Raw genomic sequence first — 21,378 nt, 5'->3', positions numbered from 1 at the left:
GAAAAAAAAAAGACTGCAACATGTGCTTATCTGTGGTTTCCTTTCACAACAATACTACACATTTATCATATCATCTCAGTCACAAGCAAGTTGATTTTACTTTTTATTCAATGTATTTCTTTCAAATGGTATCAGAAAATGAATATTGAAAAACATGTTTGTCTGAAAAACTGGCTGGCTTGGTGATTTAACTACAGTGTATATAGTTAGTGCTTGCTATTTGGAGCATTAAACCTTAAGATGAAGAAAGCTAAGCTATATATATATATATATATATATATATATATATATATATATATATATATATATATATATACACACACACACACACATACTCATATATACACACACTTTTACATTTTACTTAATCAACTGTTGATGTGCAAAAACGATTAAATCAAATAAACAAATACATCTTGACATTCCAAACAATCAGACACACATCTTCCACCTTTTCTGCTTTTAAAAGCATTATTTTTAACCCAGCACCCTCAATTTGTAGTTATCCCTCCCTCCCCTTCCAAAGAAACATTCACATTAAAAGAAGAGCCAGGTGTGAGCCCCCCCCCACCCCCCCCCCCAACCCATAAAACACCACAAAACAGCAATTAAAACTAAGTTCATATTTACTCCCCACATGCTTCAGGAGAGCTGAAGGTTCAGTGGGCGTCCTCCGATCCCACAACCAAGCCAGCTTCCTTTTTCACCCTCGAGAGTGGAAGTCAGTGAGCTACAGACCTGTCATCTGGATGGCTTGTTGGTAACATCAGACCAGGAAATACAGACAACAAGTACTGCGAGGTATGAAGCACTGATGTGCATATTTAATAAATAAATAAATAAACAAACAAAGACAGAACAAAACACATTAACAAATAACCAAAAAAAAAAAAAAAAAAATACTATACAAAACACTCGGACGTAAATAACACAGGACGAACGGCACAGCACAAAACACGAAAAACACTCACCACATACCCAATGCCAACGTTACTTCTAACACACTAACCATTTCACCACTTGTGATCACCTTATTTATGCACCTGTGACATTCCCAAGTGTGTTTGCAGGGAGGATTTTAACTATGTCCCTGCCACCCAATACTTCCCACATATACCAACCCGTGCCTCACACTTGTGTTCACACAAAATAAAACTGGCTGACCCGGAACTTACTGTCTCACTCACTTTTGCACGACGACACAAGTAAATTCCAGGGCAGACAGTTTGATTTTGCTTGAATACAGCAAACAATGTCTCGTTCGGGGGCAGCAAAGCATAAACACAAGAAACAAGAAGAAGAATTCAAACAGCAAAGGGGGGGCATTAGAAATATTTTTACAAATCGGTGCTGGTAGCCCCCGTCCTGCCGAAAACCTTATCCTCGACCCTGGAGCAAGTGCATTTTCTTTAACGAAGTGTGTCAAAAACCATCTCTGATCAACAGTAAAGCAGGAAAGCTCACTGCCTTTGCTGTGTTGGCGATTGAGAAAGAAGGAAGCCACGTTAAACTGCATTTGACTTAAGGTTGCCAACTGCCCATTAAGGCCAGTCAGTAAAAAAAAGGGTAAATAAAAAATGTCTGTGATTTTGAATCAAAATAAATATGGTATATTTTGTATTGCTTGTTGCTTTCCCAATCAGCTTGAATGACATACACCTGCACTTATGTGATGGCAGTGAAAAGTATCAAAAGAAGAATGCCAATTAACAATACTGCACTGAAATGAGTACACGCGTTCTTCAACCAAGTAGTCAAAGCACAGCAAGCTCAGGCGACATTGTCCAGCTTGCAATGCTTTTTTGTTATTGGAAATGTGCTGGATAGCCTAGATGGAATTCATGCAGTAACAAGTGACTGACTTGACGGATCTTGTGGATGGGATCTGGCAGCTGATGAAAACTGGCACAGAATTGCTCTCTTCCCTACACCTAGCGGAGAGACACGTTTTCCTACACTTGCCAAGGTTGTGTTTAATATGTTGACTTTGCCACACAGTACTGCAAAATTAGAACACGTTTTTTCACAGATATTCTGACTAGTATTCAAGACTGCTGTTGTTAAAAACAGCACCAGCTTCAGACAAACAAAACAAATTATCCCATCTGCAAATGTGTCCATGTATGACCATAAGTATATAAGACCTAAAGAAATTTAAGTACACAAAACAAGCCCATTTTATAATGTATTTTACTTCTAGTTTCAATTTTTTTTATTTGATGTCAGTAAAAAAAAAAAAATAGTGTCAGTAATATATATGAGGGACTTACAGTTAGTGGACAAACATTTGAGCACCTTCCTATATAGAAGTATATAACTGGGTAGCAATCAGCATATGGTGTTCTTGTCCATATTGAAACTGTTGTATTTTTATTCAGTAAATCAGGAAAGGTGATTATCAAGCTCCACTATGGGATTTGACGTAGGCTTCAGGTTTTTCTGAATTTATTTTGAAATGTATTTAGCACACAGCCTTCAATTAAACTGTTTCTGGCAGACTCGGTCAGTCGTTAAGCAGTTGTTCAGTTCAGAGCAGTGCATGAAACTTTGTCATAATTAATAACTAGAATTCAGTATAAATTTACTGTTTCTGATCAAAAACATGTATAATAACTTAAAAATGAAAACGTGCCTAGGGCCCTGTGATGGGTTAATCTGGCCCTGTCTGCAAGCCTAGTGGCTGGCTGTAATCTAGTGTTTTTTGTTGAACAAAATTGATTCCGACAACAATTTATCTAGGCTATATATTTCCAGATGTGATTTCCCTATAACAAGACAACAAGGCAGTCCCCGGTGTGGTTTCCTGGCCTCCTGCCAGCACAGCAGAATGCTGACAGGTATCACATTTAAGAGGCATGACAGCTTTACTGTGTGGAGGCTGTGTGGTCCAGTGGTTAAAGAAACAGGCTTGTAACCAGGCGGTCCCCGGTTCAAATCCCACCTCAGCCACTGCCTTATTGTGTGACCCTGAGCAAGTCACTTAACCTCCTTGTGCTCCGTCTTTCGGGTGAGATGTAATTGTAAGTGACTCTGCAGCTGATGCATAGTTCACACACCCTAGTCTCTGTACTAACTAAACAAAATAGCCTCTATCTTGGTAAATATTCCAAGGCATCTGTCAAAAGAGCTAACCAGATACATCAAGGTTTTATCAATTAGGGGATCTGAAGATAAAGGATGGAACAAATTATTCCTGTGGTTGTCTATTAGGCCACAGATTGCCTCTGATGCTACAGCAAGATACTTTCTCACTCCAAACAGCAGCAATGCGCATATTTCTTCATCTGTTTTGCAGCAGGATATCTGGTAGCATTGCCTTGCTTAACCAGCACCCTCAGGACAATTTTGGTTTTGGGTGGCTTGAACAGCAAGCAAAAATAGCGCCAAATCTGCTGCTAAAGAGTAAGTGACTTGTTTGGTGTAAAAAAAACTATAGAATCATAGAATACAGCTGTCTGTCAAATTGGAAGCAAAATTTGGTAGCTCTTTGGTCAAATGACGAGAATACGGTTAACAGAAAACATTATCTTGTCACATGAAGAACAAATAAAATGTAATCAAAGGGTTGGTTATGTTGTTTTATTTCTGGGTGTCTTATCTTCCAGTTGGTTTACTCATTACATTTTCCTAATTATTTAACTTGTTACCTGTTTAATATTCTGTGTGTTCTGTATAAATTTCAAATTGTTGTAATTTATAGGAAAATGTAGATGATAGAATATATAGTAGCCCTTTAACCAATGCTATGCGGGACAGTGTGTGTGTGTGTGTGTGCGTGCATGTGTGTGTGCGTGTCTGTGTGTGTGAGAGAGGAGGGGATGGGGGTGCATGTATGCGGTGCTGTACCTGAGAAGTCGGAGTTCTGCTAGGAGGGTGGGGTTCTGCTGTGCCTTTTCAGGGCTGGACTGGGAGGCCTGCTCATGCTCCAGACGCAGCCTCTGAATCTCCTGGAGGATTTCTCTGTTAGAGGCAAATGGAGACACAGTAAATAACACATACGAACAAATCACAATGTGGTTTCTTACTGAAACTGCCAGTACAATAAAAACACTTTTGCTGAAAATACTTTGTTTTTCTTTCAGCAATCAAGGTGACATGAAAAATGAATTGAAACAAATTATATGGCCGGCCAACAGTCATCCACATTGATGTGATCCTTATCAGTAGACTTATCAGTCACTAGTTGGCTATACTGTACAATAAAAGTAGTCTACAAGATAAAATCAATTCAATTTATCCACACAAAGAGCAGATCTCATTAAAAGCATTAGAAAACAGCAGCGAAAGAAAACAGAAAAAAAAAAAAATTTAGCCAAAGGCTCTGAAAAGCGAATGCATCTTTTGATTTAGGAGTGTCCTATTATTTCACCCCCTGTTTTTCTCCTCAGTTTAGAATGTCCAGTTATGTTTCTCTGATTATTACAACTAGGGGCTCACCGGGTGCCTGGCCAGCAGGGGCCACAGTGCTGTGCAACTGACAGTTAAAGGTATCTAGCCCCTGTGACACAGGTGAACAGACGAGTTAACCCTCATTCTATTTATTAGAGCCCTTAACAGATGGAAGGGTAAACAACAACTATGGTTTCTAGTTCAGGTGTCCTGGTAAAAACACGCATACCATTCACTAAACCAACTGAGATGAAACTCTGTTTAAAGTTATACTACCATTAAGATTGAAAATAAATGTTCAGTCATTTGGGAAACAACAACATGTATGTGTTTCTCAAGAAAAACTATGCAGAATATACAATATTTAATCACTATTAACCAATATTATATGGCCAGTATTTATTCACCTATTTTTTGACTGCCTATTGTTGCCTAGTCAACCACATTGAATAAGCTTGGGAATAGTGTGGTAATTTATCACAGCAAACAGGTTAGCAGGTTGGCTACTAATAAAGTTCTCCACTAGTATTTGTGCTGTGGAGCCGTACATTAGTTAGTTTGTGGAACAGAACAAGAAAAAGATTTGGAAAAGGGACTCGCCTGTTTTTGCTTTCTAGTTCTGCGATGAGCTGCCGTTGTTGCTTGTTTGCATCGAGTGTAAAGGCAATGTCTGAAGCAGCCCGCTGCTGTTGTGCTTGTTGCTAGAGGAAGAAGAAAACAAGCTCTTTAAACATCTGCAGTGGGACTTGAGATATGCCGCATCATTAGAATGCCAGAATGTGTATAACACACAGCAATGTCTGCCTGACATCTCTGTATGCATCTCAGTATATACACATGCTCTTCTTTCAATGCTTTTTCTGTTTAGATCCATAAAACTGGTGAATATGTGTGCGAGTAGCAGTCTCTGTGGAAGTCCAGTTAACACACCAAATGCTGTTTAGTCATCGGCTGCTTAAAATATATATTTAAAAAAAAAAAAATAGGTAAACGTAAAAACATGGCTTTTATTTTATATTCTGTAGGATCAAAGCAATTCAGCTACCATGTTCACCATGTTCATCAATCATCAGAATCTAACTGGTCACCAAGCAACGACAGGCTTCTAATCCGACACAGTCTCTTCTGCGAGGCTAATCGGAGTGCAGCACTCCTATAACACTCACCGTTGAAGCCGCGTCAGCTGCCAGCCTGGCTGCATACCGGGCAATCAGCCGGTGCTCTTCATCCAGGCGGCTGGTGCTCTCCAGCACACTGTCAAACACAAAGGGGAGAACAGTTACTTACTCTGCTCCCACTGACAGTACAGGTCAGTCCCACAGCTTGTAAACCTGATACAGTATAGATGCTAACCAATACAGCATACTGACAAAATATAAGGCAATACATATGTTTTTAAAATGAGTAATACAAATTCTAAAGGGAACTAAAAAGTACCAGTAACACTATTTTACAAACAATTGTCTGGTAGTAATATTAAATATTTCAAATGCATAAGCCCAAACAGAGGACATTCCAACTGTATTTGTTTTATATACACCCACCAGAGTGCTCTCAATGCAAAATACAGGGTGATTAGAAAGTAAGTTTAGTAAGTTTCAACACACCATATATATCATGTGGTAAACTTAATTTTTAAAATCACCCTGTATTATGGAAATAAGTATTACAGGAACATTAATAAATGCATAGACATTGCAAGCAAGGAAAAATTGGTTAAAATATGATGGACACTCCTACAATATGGCAAACAGTTGCAAATAAACATTGAAGACAATAGCAAAATAAAACATGTCTGTAAAAATAACCCCCCTTTTTAGTATGAAGAAATTGGAGGTTGAGTTAAATTCTTCCATCAACTTTGAAAAACATTCTTTAAACAGCTCATGAGTTAAAGCTTTGTGAATAGGACTCCCCCACCCCCTCAGCACTGTACATTAGCATTACAATTGGTTGGAAGGTCTAAACATTTTTTTAGGACATTTTCTTTCTAATAGGGAAATTATTGGCTTTCTAGCCTTGTGATTTCAGTCACACGCACTCAAGGATATTTTTGTTTTTACATGTGTGCCAGTGCATGCTGTACATTATATACAGCAAGAGCCTTTCCCAGTATAGTGAAGAGCTCACATCAGATGGAGGCTCTTCTATGTACATGTAGTGTGCCACCGAAAGCAAACTTGGGATTCCTTGAGAGAATGTGCTGTCGGTGTATAACACTGACTGAAGATACAGACAGCAATTTATTATAAAAAAATAAATAAATAAATAAATAAATAAATAAATAAATAAAACCACAGCAATAGCATAGCAAAATTCACCTTTGTGTACCAACCCGGCTACATTACTGAGAGAATGCTGCTTTAGTTGCATGTATCTCTTTTCCAAAAACAAGGCAGTCAAGACAACACAGAAGGTTAGATTCTATTTGCTCCAAGTCGTCATTAGCGCTATTTTTGTTGGGGGGGGGGGGGGGGGGGGGGGGGGGGGGGGGGGACGACACCATTTACAATTCTAAAACAAATAAGAAACAACTCACAAGTACAAGCTTCAGATGTCCGAGTTAATTACTTCTGGTTTGATAACTTTATTGGGTGTGTTATGAATTTGTGAAAATATCATGCTATTGACGTTCTGGAGTAAACAGCTTTGATAATCTAGCGCAGAGACATGGGAGAACACATCCCAGGTCTTGGGAAGCTTAAAAGCAACACAGTTGTTTTTTCTGAAGACACACATTATATTGGCCAGACATTCACAATTCAGCCGAAAGCAGGTTCAGTGTGCAAAAGTATCATTTCGGCGTCCTTATGAGGTGGCAAACCTGCACTAACCGTGTGGGGTTGCTGTGTAGCAGATTGACATACAGCCCGATGAGAACATGTTCATCAGCAAGTCTATCGGCAACATCTAGGCTGTAGGTTAACCTAGAAAAGTGTGGTTATCCAGACAGACACAGAAAGAGGAAGAAAAAGTGAGAGCGAAAATAACAAAAAAAGGGAAAAAAAGAGTGGCGAAAAAAGAATGGCAAGTGAAACATCTATATAACAAAATAAGCTCTGTTTTAAAACGCTCCTCTCCACCAATCTCAAGTGCATTCCTAATTCTAACAGAAACTGTTGCAAAGTGATTGCATGCAGTACATACAGATTCTGTTAGGGAAAAGTGCTATTCAATCAGTTACTCAGCCTTTAAAACCCTTCAATATATTATACATATAAAAAAAGGAAGGGCCGAGTGTTGCAGATTTGTTATCTTACATGTGAAGTTACAGTAGACAATCTCACTAATCCGAACCAGTCCAAACACGCTTCAGATTTATTCAAAGTACTGATCATAATCTACACCATACTAAAAATGCCTTGTCTTTGTCTTATGCTTTTAATAGTTATATAGTAGTAACCATTTGAACAAATAACACAACTGTAAATGTTGTACACACTTAGACTTGTGAGGATGACGTTTTTAAAAGTTGCTATCATCTTGCATTTCATTATGCTGATGCGATTCGAAATATAGGTCAGTTTGGACTAACAGGGTTTGGTCTAAAGAGTGTCTACTATACCTGACATTCAACTTTAAATGTGGTGTTAAATTTGAAAATAACTCTATGAATGTATATTGATAAAGTTGCTGAAATCTTAAAATTAAAGGGTTATCAAGAAAATATTATCTTTAAATAAATGTCACTGCAAAACTACAATTGGTGGAAAAAACAACCTCTTAATTTTCGTGCTTTACTTTTGGGTATTCTTTTATACTTTTACTTCCTAGGGCATTCCACCAGGAGTAGTATAATTCTCTCCTCCCTTAACATCCTTCTTTCTTGTCATTAAGCAACCAGCTGATTGCCCTAATGACTGCAGCCAGTGACATGCTTGTGTATTTGGGAAGTGATGTCTTTGGTCCTCTTTTCTTGGCAGTCAGTCACGTTGCTGTTTGCGTACTCGGGTAGTCGCGTCTTTTGTTGGCGATTTTAACCCTTTGCGGTCCTATGTCGGACCTGGTTCGACATTGCAATTTTCCCTTTCCGGTCCAATGTCGGACCCTGTCCGACATCATCAAAAAGACATAAAAAACAGGTCTCTAGTCATTTTTTCTCTGGAAAAAGCCGAAAACAATTCAATGGCCGAGTGAGACCGATAGGAGCCAGAAAAAAAAGGGGGGGTATCTCATGAATACTGATAGCCCTGGCACCACATAGATAACACGGACGTAAACAAACAAGATAGCTGCTTCTCCATCCAGCGCTCAATGAATATCACAGACATTTGCAGAGCTTTTATTAGATGTTATAATAAAAAAATAATGACTTGGATCGCATTATTGAGGAGTTTGGTGATAAAACGAGTGATCAGGAGATGATTTATCGGTATGCACTACTATGAAGAGGTATGTGAAAAATACAGCGAACAAGGGGTGGGGCGGGGCTGGAGATGCAGTACTGAGTGTCCTGTTGATATGCAGTGCCGTTTAAACCTGTTTTACTGTGGGAAAAAAATACTTTTAAACAGCGCATCTAAAATAAACTGCGCTTGTGAAATTAAATTGGACCTGACGTGCCTGATACCCGCTGAATAAATGGACCGCTAAGGGTTAATACATGCATCACTATATTGTAATTGAATTTAAGACGCAGGCTGTATGAGAAGACAAAAATGGTTAAAGAAGTGCGTCTTAAATTTCGAAGGAATTATCTACCCACAAATCTACAGGTAATTACAGTATGACCGCTGATATCATTCAGCATACATACAAACGTTAGGCAATGTAAAACACTTTTTTTTAAAAGGCGATTTCTTCTGTATGCATTCAAAACAAGATTGAAGGACCTCTATTTTTAGCAGCTTGTTCGTAGGCAATTTCTATCTCCTCAGGACACTTCATAAAAGACCTACAGGTATATAAGCTTTATTGTATTACATACAGCTTTTTTGTAAAGGGCAGTCTTGTAATGTTGCAGGACACAGTGCCTAATGGGGAGGGAGGGAGGTGTTGAAAGACACACGCTGAAAAGCCCTTTAAGAAACAGGTTTTTGATATGTCTATTTAAAGATAATGCCATCCTGATGATAGATGGCACGGGTGCCTGCAGGACACATCTCCTGCACTGATGAAGCACATGCCAGGCTATTCAGGTCACATGATTGACAGAGCAGATAACCTTGGGATGGTTTGTGAAAGAACAGATGCCTAATTCACAGGGTGTACTCTATAGCACTGAGCGGATGCTTTGCCTAGCATCTTGGTGTCCAAATGCAAGTGTACAAGAAAAGAATAAACTCCTGTTTTAATAACAGGATGCCTTTTATTGGTTATTTAGTAGGACATAGTTAAAGTAATCAATGCAAAATGCATTGCTTTAATTATGGACAAGCATGACTCATCTGGCCAAGGTGCCTGGGAATGTAAACAGGTACAGTCAATAAGGTCTGTTTGCTGAGCAACTGTAGAAAAAAAGTAGTAAATCCTACAGATATCAAGGCTTTAGATTTTCGTGTTATATTGGACATGCTTGTGGGAAAGGGCACCGTTAAGTTATAATAGTATGCTTTAAAGGATTAGTTTGCATTTTTAAACAATTAAGCACTAAGTCTGTGTTTATAGTTATTGGTCAAACGGGTTTGGAGCAGTGGCACAAAATATTCTGGTAAGGATGTTATTTTGTTGCTATTACAGATAGAAGGATGATTGGGTGTGCGTTACAGTTTTCACATCGGCGATGGTTAGATACTGTATCACACACATTCACACACTACTGCTTTTCACTTACCCCTTCCCTTTCAACAAAGCTGGAGCAGCCCTAGCCAAGTTTTTGTTCTGTTCTACTTCATTATTCTTAGTGTGAGGCAAGCTTTTCAAATGAGACAAAAAGAAAAGTGACACAGTAGCAGGATAAGAAACCAGAAACAAATGCAACTAAAAGAACCAAAAAATAATGGGATCAGGGTATCATCGGCAGACTATAGGAGCATGCTGGGAAATGATAGAGGAGACCAAAGCAAGTAGGGAATCAAAGTGATTAACATAATATCAAGATTAATGTAGAGTTAAAGTGCACTTACTGTAGATCTTCAACTGTTTAGATCATTAAAATAGGCCCCATTATGTTACTTGTGTGACAGTTTGTTTCTTTTGGGTCGGCCTACACACTTCTCTGGAACATGGCAGCATAAGGATACTTATTTATTATTATTGGAGGCTAATATACCCAGCACGAGTTCAGAAGAGATTGAAACACCTGCAAGGACCTTAGGATCCTAACATCATGACTCATTTGAATAATGACATCTCCACAATTATAGCACTTACTAAACACTTTACACTAGTTACAGAATGTTACATTCATTATCCCCAGACAGAATTTGAACACTTTGCACAGGTCTGAGTGAGTGGGCTGTCTGCTATGCAAGCAAGCTGTGCTGTGTAATAGTCATACTATCAAACCAAGGAAGAGGGCTTAATTAGTGTCTTGGTCAGATTTCAATGTAAACACAGCACAGATGACTCAAAGGGTAGGCTGCATGTGGAGGACCTGGGCTCTAATGAACATTATCTAAAGGGACAGAATAGGTTCAGATTTCATCTAGTTTAGGGGGAGGTAACAGTCATCTTCTCCAAAGTAAATGGTTTTACTCCCACACAGTAGAAAAACACACACGAGTAGTTGTGCTGTAAATATAATTGAAAATGAGAACAGAATGAGGTGAACACAGCAAGTTCTGTTTTAGATCCAGTTAGAAGCCTTGTGACCTACTCTACCGACACGAACCATGGCATACAACACACAATTCTACACTACAAGACCACAGCAGTCAGAACACTGAAACAAAGAGCTAATACCAATCGTTTACTACGAATTGTATTTGTGAAGCACATTTAAAAAAAATTGTTGGTAAGGGTTAGGGAGATGCAGAGTACTTGGACGATACACAGGTAGCACTTTAGTTCATGTTATAAGCGATTATAAAGAAACAATCTATAAACATGTTATTAATAATGCTATCAATTACAGAATAGGATTAGAAATAATAACACTGATTATACACTTTTGCCACTGTTTTTTTTTTTTTTTGCTTTGTTTATCATCACTTATAACGGATAAATAAAGTGTTACTGATACACGTATCACCATTTTTAGTATTTCAGAGTACTACTATTATTCCTTAAGTAAAAAGCCTATTCCTTTAATATTTGTAAATTTATTTTTCTATATATACACAAAAGAAAAAAAAAAAAAAAATCAGCTCATGGTTGAATTTGGACAGTGATGAATTTCAATTTCAAGTACGAATATGAATAATGGGTGCACAACCCTAGTAAGAATTGTACAAATATCACTGGACGTGGTAGCAGCTGATATTGTATGAATGAAAAACTATGCAAACCCCCTTTTAATTATGATTAAAGAAGTTATCTAACAATAGGAACACTTGCAGTCAAGACTACAGTAGACATTTCTTCTGACATCTGGGATTAGAGATCTCAACCCTTTTCATTATATCAGCCCTTGCACTTCTATCAACAGGATCTTGCATCTGGAGCCCAGTAATTTGAAGAGAGAAGTCAGTACTGAAATTAGCTAAACACACACACGGGAGGAATGGTTATTTTATAATTACAAAACCTGAATGATATTGTAGATTATGCATTATAGTTAGGGGTCTACTTAAATCGCTGTAAATTTACGTATTTTTCACGGGTATGTTGCGAAATAAAATTAGGATTTCGCGGACATGTTTAAACATTAAATAAACCTAAGTAGACAGTATTTCAGAACACTATAAAGCCTAAAAATAGTGGTACTTGCTTCATTTCTAAAACAGAGTGCTGTCATTTGTTAAAGACGAGTATGCAGCATCCTTCTGCAGTTGACTTGCCCATACACTGAGACTGCACGTCTGCATCCACTGAACTGGTTGGAAGTTAAGGCAAAGCTTTGCCAAGTTATACAGATGTGGAAATCGATTAGAAACAGCCCAAAAACTCGATTACACAAGGACATCTGGCATACTTTAATAAAGTCAATGTATGCAGCACGTTCGTTGTCATGTTATTTGTCCCTTCCAATGATTTATTTTATTAGTACCGAGTCAAAACAAAGAAGACGTGGCTATTCGGGTCTAAAATTCCAACTGTAAGCAGCAGGTTGAAGCGAGGTGGCTGTGCTGGATCGTTTTAGTACTGATTTAACTTGCAGACAGGAATACTTCTTGTCTGGGCTGACTTTCCAGTTTGGTTTCTGAAAGCTGTTTATTTTACGTTCTGTTCAGCAGTCTCTGTAGTAGCCTTTTGTTTAAAGTGTGATTCTGAAGCTAAATAGCGATCGATCGTATTTTCTCCAAATACACAAGATGGAAAACAATTACCTCAGTCTGCATGTACAGTTTCTTCGGGAAATATCTTAAAACTATCATCAGCCAAAATATACTTTGCTTTTTTTGTCGTCCATTTCTACTATTTTACATCCAAAGCTGAAAACTAGATTTTTAGCAACTTAAATCAACAATGCAGCACCAACTGTCACGCCCCCTCCTGCACAGTACAGGTCACATAAAAGCTGTAAAGACTCACGGATAGGCTGATTAAAACTTTGTCATTTGAATAGTAAACAAGAACGTTAACTGCTTTGGAGAATTTATTTTGTAAATGTTACTTGTGGACATTTTTTGTTTGTTTGTTTTTTGCTTAAGTGCAGTGCACACGAGACGGCGAAGGAATAAAAATGGGCTATCTACAGAAGGAAGATACGTAGTTTGCGTCACTTGCGTTGTAAAGTAGTTAATTTAAACAAGTTTTCTTTTTTTTTCCCTCTCCGTACTTGTTTGTATACATTGTCCCCTAAGATGTGAATTTTGCGGTGACCCCTCAATTTCACGATTTCCGCAAAATCCGCGAAATCGCGATTTAGGTAGGTCCCTAATTATAGTACATGTCGCCTAATTTGTTCCCAGTACAGTAGTCCCTTGCTAAATACAGACACTTATGCCGGACATTCGGATAAGATGTCCCCCAGTAATATCCAATTAAGTGCTACACTAGGTCACTGCGAGTGGCATGATCCCAAGATACACTGGAGACGGGATCGCTATTTAGCTTCAGAATCACACATTAAACGAAAGGCTACTACAGAGGCTGCTGAACAGAAAGTAAAATAAACAGCTTTCAGAAAACAAACTGGAAAGTCAGCGCAGACAAAAAGTATTCCTGTCGGCTGTAGCCAAGTTAAATCAGTACTACAGGTACAATCTAGCACAGCCACCTCGCCTGAAATAACCTGCTGCTTACTTTTTAAACACAGAATTTTAGACACGAATAGGCACTTTTTATTTGTTTTGACTAATAAAATAAATTATTGGATGGGACAAATAACATGGCAACAAACGTGCTGCATATATTGCCTTTATTAAAGTATGCCAGATGCCCTTGGATAACATAGTTTTGGGACTGTATCTCATCGATTTCCACATCTGTATAACTTGGCAAAACTTACACTTCCAACCAGTTCAGTGGATGCAGAATGTGCAGTCTCAATGTATGGGCAAGTCCACACCAGACAGAGAATGTTGGCAGCAACTGCTGGGGGATGCTGCATGCTTGCCTTTAACAAACGACAGCACTCTGTTTCAGTAAGGAAGCAAGTACCACTATTTTTAGGCTTTTATAGTGCTCTGAAATATTGTCTTGCTTAGGTTTATTTAATGTTTAAACAGGTCAGTGAAATGTCCGTGAAATACTAATTTCATTCCATAAAATACGTACATTTGCTGCGATTTAAGTAGACCCTTACCTATAAGTTACAACTCTTTACCAATATTAGATGACAGTTTTTAGAATGTAAAATGACATCTGTACTACTGTTATTGCCGAAGGACAACAAAAATGATAAGCACTAAACCGAAGAATCCATATTAGTTTAGCTCCAGTAAAAAACAATGCAGTAGTTTAGAACATGAGCTTAGGAACGGAAACGGATATGAGAATGGAGAGTACTTCACAAAAGACTAGTTCAAGATCTGCAGTTAGCAAAGACATGGAACTCCAGGTATGTGTCTGCGGCTGGAGCAAGGCGACAACGGTCAGGGGTTTGAAGATTCATCAAGGGAGAATGATATGCTTGAGGGAGAAGGGACAAGGGCCTCGCATTGATCAGTACTTCTTATGAAGTCAGTCAAGTCAGTCGAATGAAATCCAGTGACAGGATGCAAACCACAGTTCGCAGGATATCAGCACCCCTGTCATAGACGTGAGGAGGACTTGCATGGACACAATTACTGATGAACCTAATGATCCTTGTGAACCCGGTCAGACAAACCAGCATAAGAGAGAAAAGAACCTCAACAGGCACAAGCGTGGAGTTAAATGGCCAAGAAATTGTGAGAAAACGGCATGGGACACAGTAAACAAAGATCTCTGCTTTGCATTGGAAAGATTAAGTGGAACAGTTGAAAAGAAGCTGGATAAATTTGGGGACATCATCTACGCATATGGAAGTGAAAGGTTTGGAGTTGAAAAAAGGAAGGAAAAAGTACAAGCTATTCCTGGAAAGTCTAGACGGCAGCAGGAGATTGAACGCTTAGTTAGAGAAAGGAGACAGCTGAGGAAGCAATGGAGAAGAGCAGAACAAAGTCAGAAGGAGGGACTCAATCGCTTACAAAGGGTCATAAAAGATAAGCTTGCAACATTGCGCAGAGCTGAGCGCCTACGGAAACGCTACAAAAAGAAGGAGCGTGCGAGAGCTAACTTTTATAAAGACCCATTCAAATTTGTAAAGAAGTTATTCGCCAGTGAGAAGAATGGCACACTAAAAGCATCTAAGGTTCAGCTGGAGAGATATTTGGAGGAAACACATACAGATTCAAAAAGGCAGGAGCCTATGTCAATTCCGTCAGACATCCCACCTATCAATCCGCCAGAATACCAAATGGAGGACTGTGCACCTAAGTGGAAAGAAGTAGAGCAAGCTGTGAAAAAAGCAAGGGCTTCATCATCTCCAGGGCCTGATGGAGTTCCGTACAGAGTGTACAAGAGTGCTTCAGGAGTTCTACGAATTCTGTGGAAATTGATGAAAGTGGCATGGGAAAAACAGGTTGTACCAAGAGCATGGCGCCGAGCAGGTGGAGTCTTTATACCTAAAGAAAAAGATTCTACAAGCATCAGTCAGTTTCGTCCTATTTCCCTATTAAACATAGAAGGCAAGATTTTCTTCAGCATTATTGCTCAGAGATTGTCAACTTACCTATTAAAGAACTGCTTCATTGACACTTCAATACAAAAAGCGGGCATTCCAGGTTTCCCAGGATGCTTAGAACACATCAATGTGATCTGGCAACAAATTCAATCAGCTAAAAAGGAGAGGAAGGAGCTCCATGTGACATTCCTGGATTTGGCTAATGCATATGGTTCAGTGCCACATGAACTTCTTTGGGCAGAATTTGATTTTTTCAGTGTACCGATGACAATAACAAATTTAGTGAAAGCCTACTTTGGAGATTTGCAATTTAGTTTTTCAACTTCAGAATTCAGCACTACATGGCAATGCCTAGAGGTTGGAATAATGACAGGATGCACCATTTCTCCACTGGCTTTTACCATGGCAATGGAAGTAATCATTAGGGCATCAAAGTGGGTAGTAGGAGGAGAGCGCTTGGCTTCTGGAATGCGACTACCACCAATTCGAGCATACATGGATGACATGACAACCATGACTACAACAGTAGCCTGCACTAATCGGTTACTGGGCAAATTAACCAATAACATTGAATGGGCACGAATGCAATTCAAGCCCACTAAATCAAGGAGCATCTCTATAATTAAAGGCAAAGTAGTAGATAAAACATTCTTCATTAATGGTGAGGCAATACCAACAGTGTCTGAGAAGCCAGTGAAGAGTCTTGGGAGATGGTACGACAGGGATCTAAAGGACACAGTTTGTGTGGGAGAAGTTAGACAACAAGCAGTGAAAGGGTTGAAGAACATAGACAGCTGCGCTCTACCAGGCAAACTAAAACTCTGGTGCTTTCAGTTTGGTCTACTGCCGAGGTTGCTGTGGCACCTGACTGTGTACGAGGTTTCTTTGACAACAGTAGAGAAGCTGGAAGCTTTAATCAGTTCATACATCAGGAAATGGTTGGGAGTTCCACGCTGCCTCAGCAGAGTGGGACTTTATGGTAAAGGAATAGTGCAGCTACCAGTCTCCGCTCTAACCGAGGAGTTTAAGTGCACCAAGGTCAGACTGGAAATGACATTAGTAGAGTCACGCGACAAATGCGTAAGGGAGGCAGCACCTGTGTTGAAAACTGGAAGAAAGTGGGCGGCAAAGAAAGCTGTGGAAGATGCAAAGGCTGCCCTTCGAATTGGTGATATCATGGGGCAAGTTCAGCATGGAAGAGGGGGTCTTGGTCTCAGTTCAGCTCCTCCTACATGGTACAAGGCAGCCCCAGCTCAAAGGAGGAAGCTGGTAGTCAACGAGGTGCAAAAGCAGGAGGAGAGGATGAGGTGTATAAAGGCCATTTCCCAGGCCAAGCAGGGAGAATGGACGAGATGGGAGAGTGTGGAACAACCGAGATTGGCTGGCAAGACCTATGGTCAATTGAACAGAGCAGGATCAGTTTCCTCATCAGGTCAACATATGATGTACTTCCATCACCACAGAACCTAAACCTCTGGGTAGGAGAGGATCCCTCATGTCCTTTGTGTTCATCACCTGCAACATTAAGGCACATTTTGACAGGATGTAAAGTGGCTCTTAGCCAAGGACGGTTTACTTGGCGCCATGACCAGGTGCTGCGATGTTTGGCCTTAGCATTGGAAGACAAGCGTAACATGACCAATAAGTTGCCACCTGTTCCATCAAAACATTACACACAAAAGACAACATTCCTCCGCCCAGGAGAGCAACCACCAAAAAAAAGGTGTTAAAACCAATCCTCGCCCAGGACAACTGGAAGCTGCTAGAGTCTGGAAAATGCTGGCAGATGTTGGTCAACGGCTTATTTTTCCACCTGAGATTGCCACCACTAACCTTCGACCAGATATTGTCTTGTGGTCTGGATCAGCACGCCTCATTCACCTGGTAGAGTTAACAGTGCCATGGGAGGATGCTGTAGATGAGGCGTATGAGAGGAAGAAACTGCGGTATGCTCAACTAGCCGCTGAAGCGGAACAGCAAGGATGGAGAGTCCGGGTTTACCCAGTGGAGGTGGGTTGTCGAGGATTTGTGGCACACTCTACAACCCGGTTTCTCAGAGACGTCGGATTCAGTGGCCAAGAGTTGCGTCGCACAGTGAAGAACTTATCTGAAGCAGCAGAGAGGAGCAGCAACTGGCTGTGGTTGAGACGGAAAGATTCTGGCTGGGGATCTCAAGCACAATAGAAAGAAAGAAACGCTGATGTACAGGTAAGTAAGCTGGGCTGAGTTGAGTGGGGGACGGAGGGGGGTGATGCTGGGACACCAGAATCACCGTCGAGCCCTCTTGAGGTGTCGTGGGCTAGTCGACGAAACACTGAGGATGGAAGGTGCCCACTTGAAGACCCCAGAGATCTACCCTACTTAGCTCAATCCAGACGGTTGTCATGCTGATGCGCTGGGGAGGCCGCACTGTGGTTGATCCCCGGAGCCAGCATCGCAGCCGTTGTGTGTGCTGATGCGCCAGGGAGGCAAAATAAGCTGATCCCTGGAGCCAGCATTACACTTCAGCCATTAACACCAGACAGAGGGATATCTACATCATCATATGGAAGGAAACGTAAATGAATGGAGATACATATGGATCACATTAGTTTACTGTAAAGCTACGTCTTAGTTGGTGCTTATCTTGGCGAGAGCCGAGTTCAAATCAGCATGAAGTTTTAACATCTACTCTTGTGTAATGGAAATCATAACTACATCAAGCATGTTTCTGCCATACTGACCGTGAGTCGCTGCTGAGCAGACTTACATACAGGTTTATTAGCGCACGCTCATCACCATCATCATCAGTCACTGGGCTATGTGGGCCCTCAGATCTAAACAATTCAAATACCAAGGCTCTTGTTATGCGGTAAAACACAACCGACATGCAGATGCTGTGGTAGTGATGTGACAGTGTTATCAGTTTCCTTTTTTTTTTACCTAACTGTTTATCTAGGTAAGTCGCCTTGGGAAATCTTGTAAGTACAATGCTAATTGCGCCATTAAACCAAGCAGTTAATCAGAATACTTTATGGCATAATACTAGTATCAATCACAAAAACAATATATGCCCATGTCAGAAGTTAATGCAATAACACTACCAGGTGTCAGCAACAGAGACCTTATGGTCGTCCTAGAAACTGGTCTGTGAGCTACTAGCCTCTGGACCAAGAGGACCAAGCCCAGACTTGCAGGTGGCTGATTGATCTCACCAGGTGGCAGGTCCGTATGTGCATCTAAAGTGCAATGAGGAGAAACAGCCCCTGACAACTTTGCCTTGGAATACTAGATCCAATGAGAACCTGCACTCTCGTGACTAAGTAATCCAAGAAACGTAATTCAGTTCCTCTACCTGCAGTTTCATTGCCCTAAGTGAATGCTTTTCCAAACCTACGGCAGCACACCTATGGACTGTGAACTGATTAACGCAGTATGATATTTAAGAGTCAGTTGATCTCCATTTCATTTGTTATTTTACTTCAGAAACTAGAAATTAGGTAACATTATCACCAAGTATTAGCAGCCTTTCTCATACACCCTGCTGATTTAATACAACCATCATTGGCGCTCACCTTTTATTTGCGTGCGGGCTTCCTGAGTTGGGAACAGAGTGAGAGAACATGGTGTCATTCATGCTGTTTGCAGGTCTCGGAGGCCTAATGAAGAGGAAAACATGATCACTGCTTTAACAGCTGGACTGTCAACCCCAGGCATTCAGAATGTTTAAGCCTGCAGTTAAATAGAAATGATATGTTCACATTTCACCGATGGAAATACTTTATTGATTCAAATAATGCTTGTACGGAGCAGATTAAAAAATTATGCTTTTTTCTGTATTTGTGCAAGCCACAGGAAGTGTCAAAGCACAGCTCAAGACTGCTCAAGGTCATTTTTAATGTGGAATTGAATGCAGTTGAGTAGTACGGGAGGTGTAGTGGGCGAGTGGATTATTAAATTGCTGCAGCATGCTTACATACTTTATGTTCCAGACATGACACTGAGGCAATGATGAGTTAGGACTGACTTGTGAGACACCAAACCAGGGGGTCAACCCACACTACTACAGGGATAAAGACATTTTCATTCCACAGTGTATATTAAAACATTCCTTGATATTTTAATGATTCATTTCTAAATCAGTATTTTAACCTTTTTAACCATGTTCTTCATTTCAGTAGGTAGGAAGACACAATGAAACTTTCTCCTAAGTATGACGAGACTTAACTTTATAAACATTTAAATGATATCATGCTGTTTGCAGGTCTCGATGGCCTAATGAACCTAGTTTTTTTTGCCACTAAATCTGAAGTGTACAGTTCAGATACTCTAAAAGGGTTGCCCCACCGACCTCAATCTGTCACAGACATTTAAAAATCATGCACTTACCAAGTGTCACTTTGGAGCAGCAGTAAAAGAAACATAAAGACAACTTCATTACACTCAAGCCTCCATTATATTGGCAGCTTTGATCCGATATTTACAAGGAAGTCTGACACGGCAGAGAATGTAACTGCCAATAGTAGTCAGTAGCAGGGAAGCAAATACAGTAACATTCGTGAACAAACTGACAAAGGTGTCCACAAACTCTGCAAGGTCACTTTATAGAGTTTATAGAGATGAAAATGTGCCTGCATTTAGTCCCACAAACTAGGTCTCTAGTGTGTTTTGGAAGGAGCAGGAAGGGCGGCGTGCTTGGCAGGGTAACATATTTCAAATTTAATTTCATCCAGGGGTTGAGGAATGTCTACAGCATAAGCAGGGAGCTACGTGAAGGAGTGAAGGGGGAGCGTCTGCAGGTAGAGATAAGGAAGAGTAATTTTATATCAAACAGCCAGGCCCTGGTACATGAAGTGCAATAAGAGGGTTCGGGTTTTCATGCAGAACTGTTTCTGTCAGGCATCCAGTCAATAGCTTCCAGAATGACGATAGTAAAGCAAGACTGACAAGATATATGGAATTGGAGACTCAATATAGGGTGCTACAGAATTTAGTTCAACAATATCACAATCATCTTTAAACAAACACTCAAGAATTGGTATAACAGGACATTAGTATCAAGTTGTACCACTTGCTGTACATTTATATATTTACATTGGAAAAATAAGTTTGACCAAACTTGGGGCCATATGGACCCATTTGTTTTTTTATTGCACCAAACTGCTAATGTTATAGACCTGGCAAGAAACAATTAAAGTGCATGTAGTAGCTTTTCAAAAGATCAGCAATACCTTAAATACTTTGTGATTTGGGCAATTTGAAATACTGTAGAGCATTCGCAAAAAATAACACTGATTCCATCTAATCAAGATTCTTTTCTTCTGTCTGTCATAGGAATTTAAATAAGTCCATTTCAGGCTGAAAACTAAGAATGGCGTTCTGCATGCATTAAGAAAAACCTGCAAAAAAGGTTAATCAAATCAGACACCATAACCACACATGCTAGCCATCTCCTTAGAGCAGGCAGTCTCCGATATATACTTACACAATGTGGGCCAAGTTTAGAGGTTTTTCAGGCTGGTCAGGGAACATTGGGTGCAAAGGCTCACGACTGGAAGCACAGCTTAAGGACTTGCTAAGCGCATTAGTTAACTTCTTAGCAGGAGATTTCTGGGAGGAACAAGGAGGCTACAGGTGACTTGGGTTGGTAGAAGCAGAGCTAAAGGTAGTGCAAGACACAAGGAAACTACAACAAATACTGCAAAGTTCCTTTTAATAGCCACTTCTCAAATAAAATACCCAGCTATACATAAGAGCAAGAGTTGTTTCCTCAGCAAATGTACAGTAGGAACTGCATTACTTGTAGGTCTAGCCTGCCA

General features: G+C 40.0%; 1 protein-coding gene across 13 annotated transcripts in view; it reads right to left on the bottom strand.

The window, feature by feature from the left end:
• LOC117399912 (dystrobrevin alpha-like) overlaps window positions 1-21,378 on the bottom strand; it is a 118,236-nt gene that overhangs the window by 20,730 nt on the left and 76,128 nt on the right. For 7 of the 13 annotated variants that reach the window (XM_059022109.1, XM_059022113.1, XM_059022112.1 and 4 more), the window contains exons 9-15: window positions 21,045-21,169; window positions 19,135-19,218; window positions 10,163-10,243; window positions 7,224-7,316; window positions 5,556-5,643; window positions 4,990-5,090; window positions 3,847-3,960 (exon numbers count right to left, since the gene is read on the bottom strand). In XM_059022109.1, the coding sequence (XP_058878092.1) occupies window positions 3,847-3,960; window positions 4,990-5,090; window positions 5,556-5,643; window positions 7,224-7,316; window positions 10,163-10,243; window positions 19,135-19,218; window positions 21,045-21,169 (686 nt within the window). The remainder of the gene's footprint in view (window positions 1-3,846; window positions 3,961-4,989; window positions 5,091-5,555; window positions 5,644-7,223; window positions 7,317-10,162; window positions 10,244-19,134; window positions 19,219-21,044; window positions 21,170-21,378) is intronic. The other 6 variants (XM_033999361.3, XM_033999368.3, XM_033999366.3 and 3 more) reach the window with 2 other exon arrangements.

This window comes from Acipenser ruthenus, chromosome 4, assembly GCF_902713425.1.
Source record: "Acipenser ruthenus chromosome 4, fAciRut3.2 maternal haplotype, whole genome shotgun sequence".
Taxonomy (NCBI): domain Eukaryota; kingdom Metazoa; phylum Chordata; class Actinopteri; order Acipenseriformes; family Acipenseridae; genus Acipenser; species Acipenser ruthenus.
The sequence above is the reverse complement of the archived record's forward strand: the minus strand, read 5'-3'. Positions and strand labels throughout refer to the sequence as shown.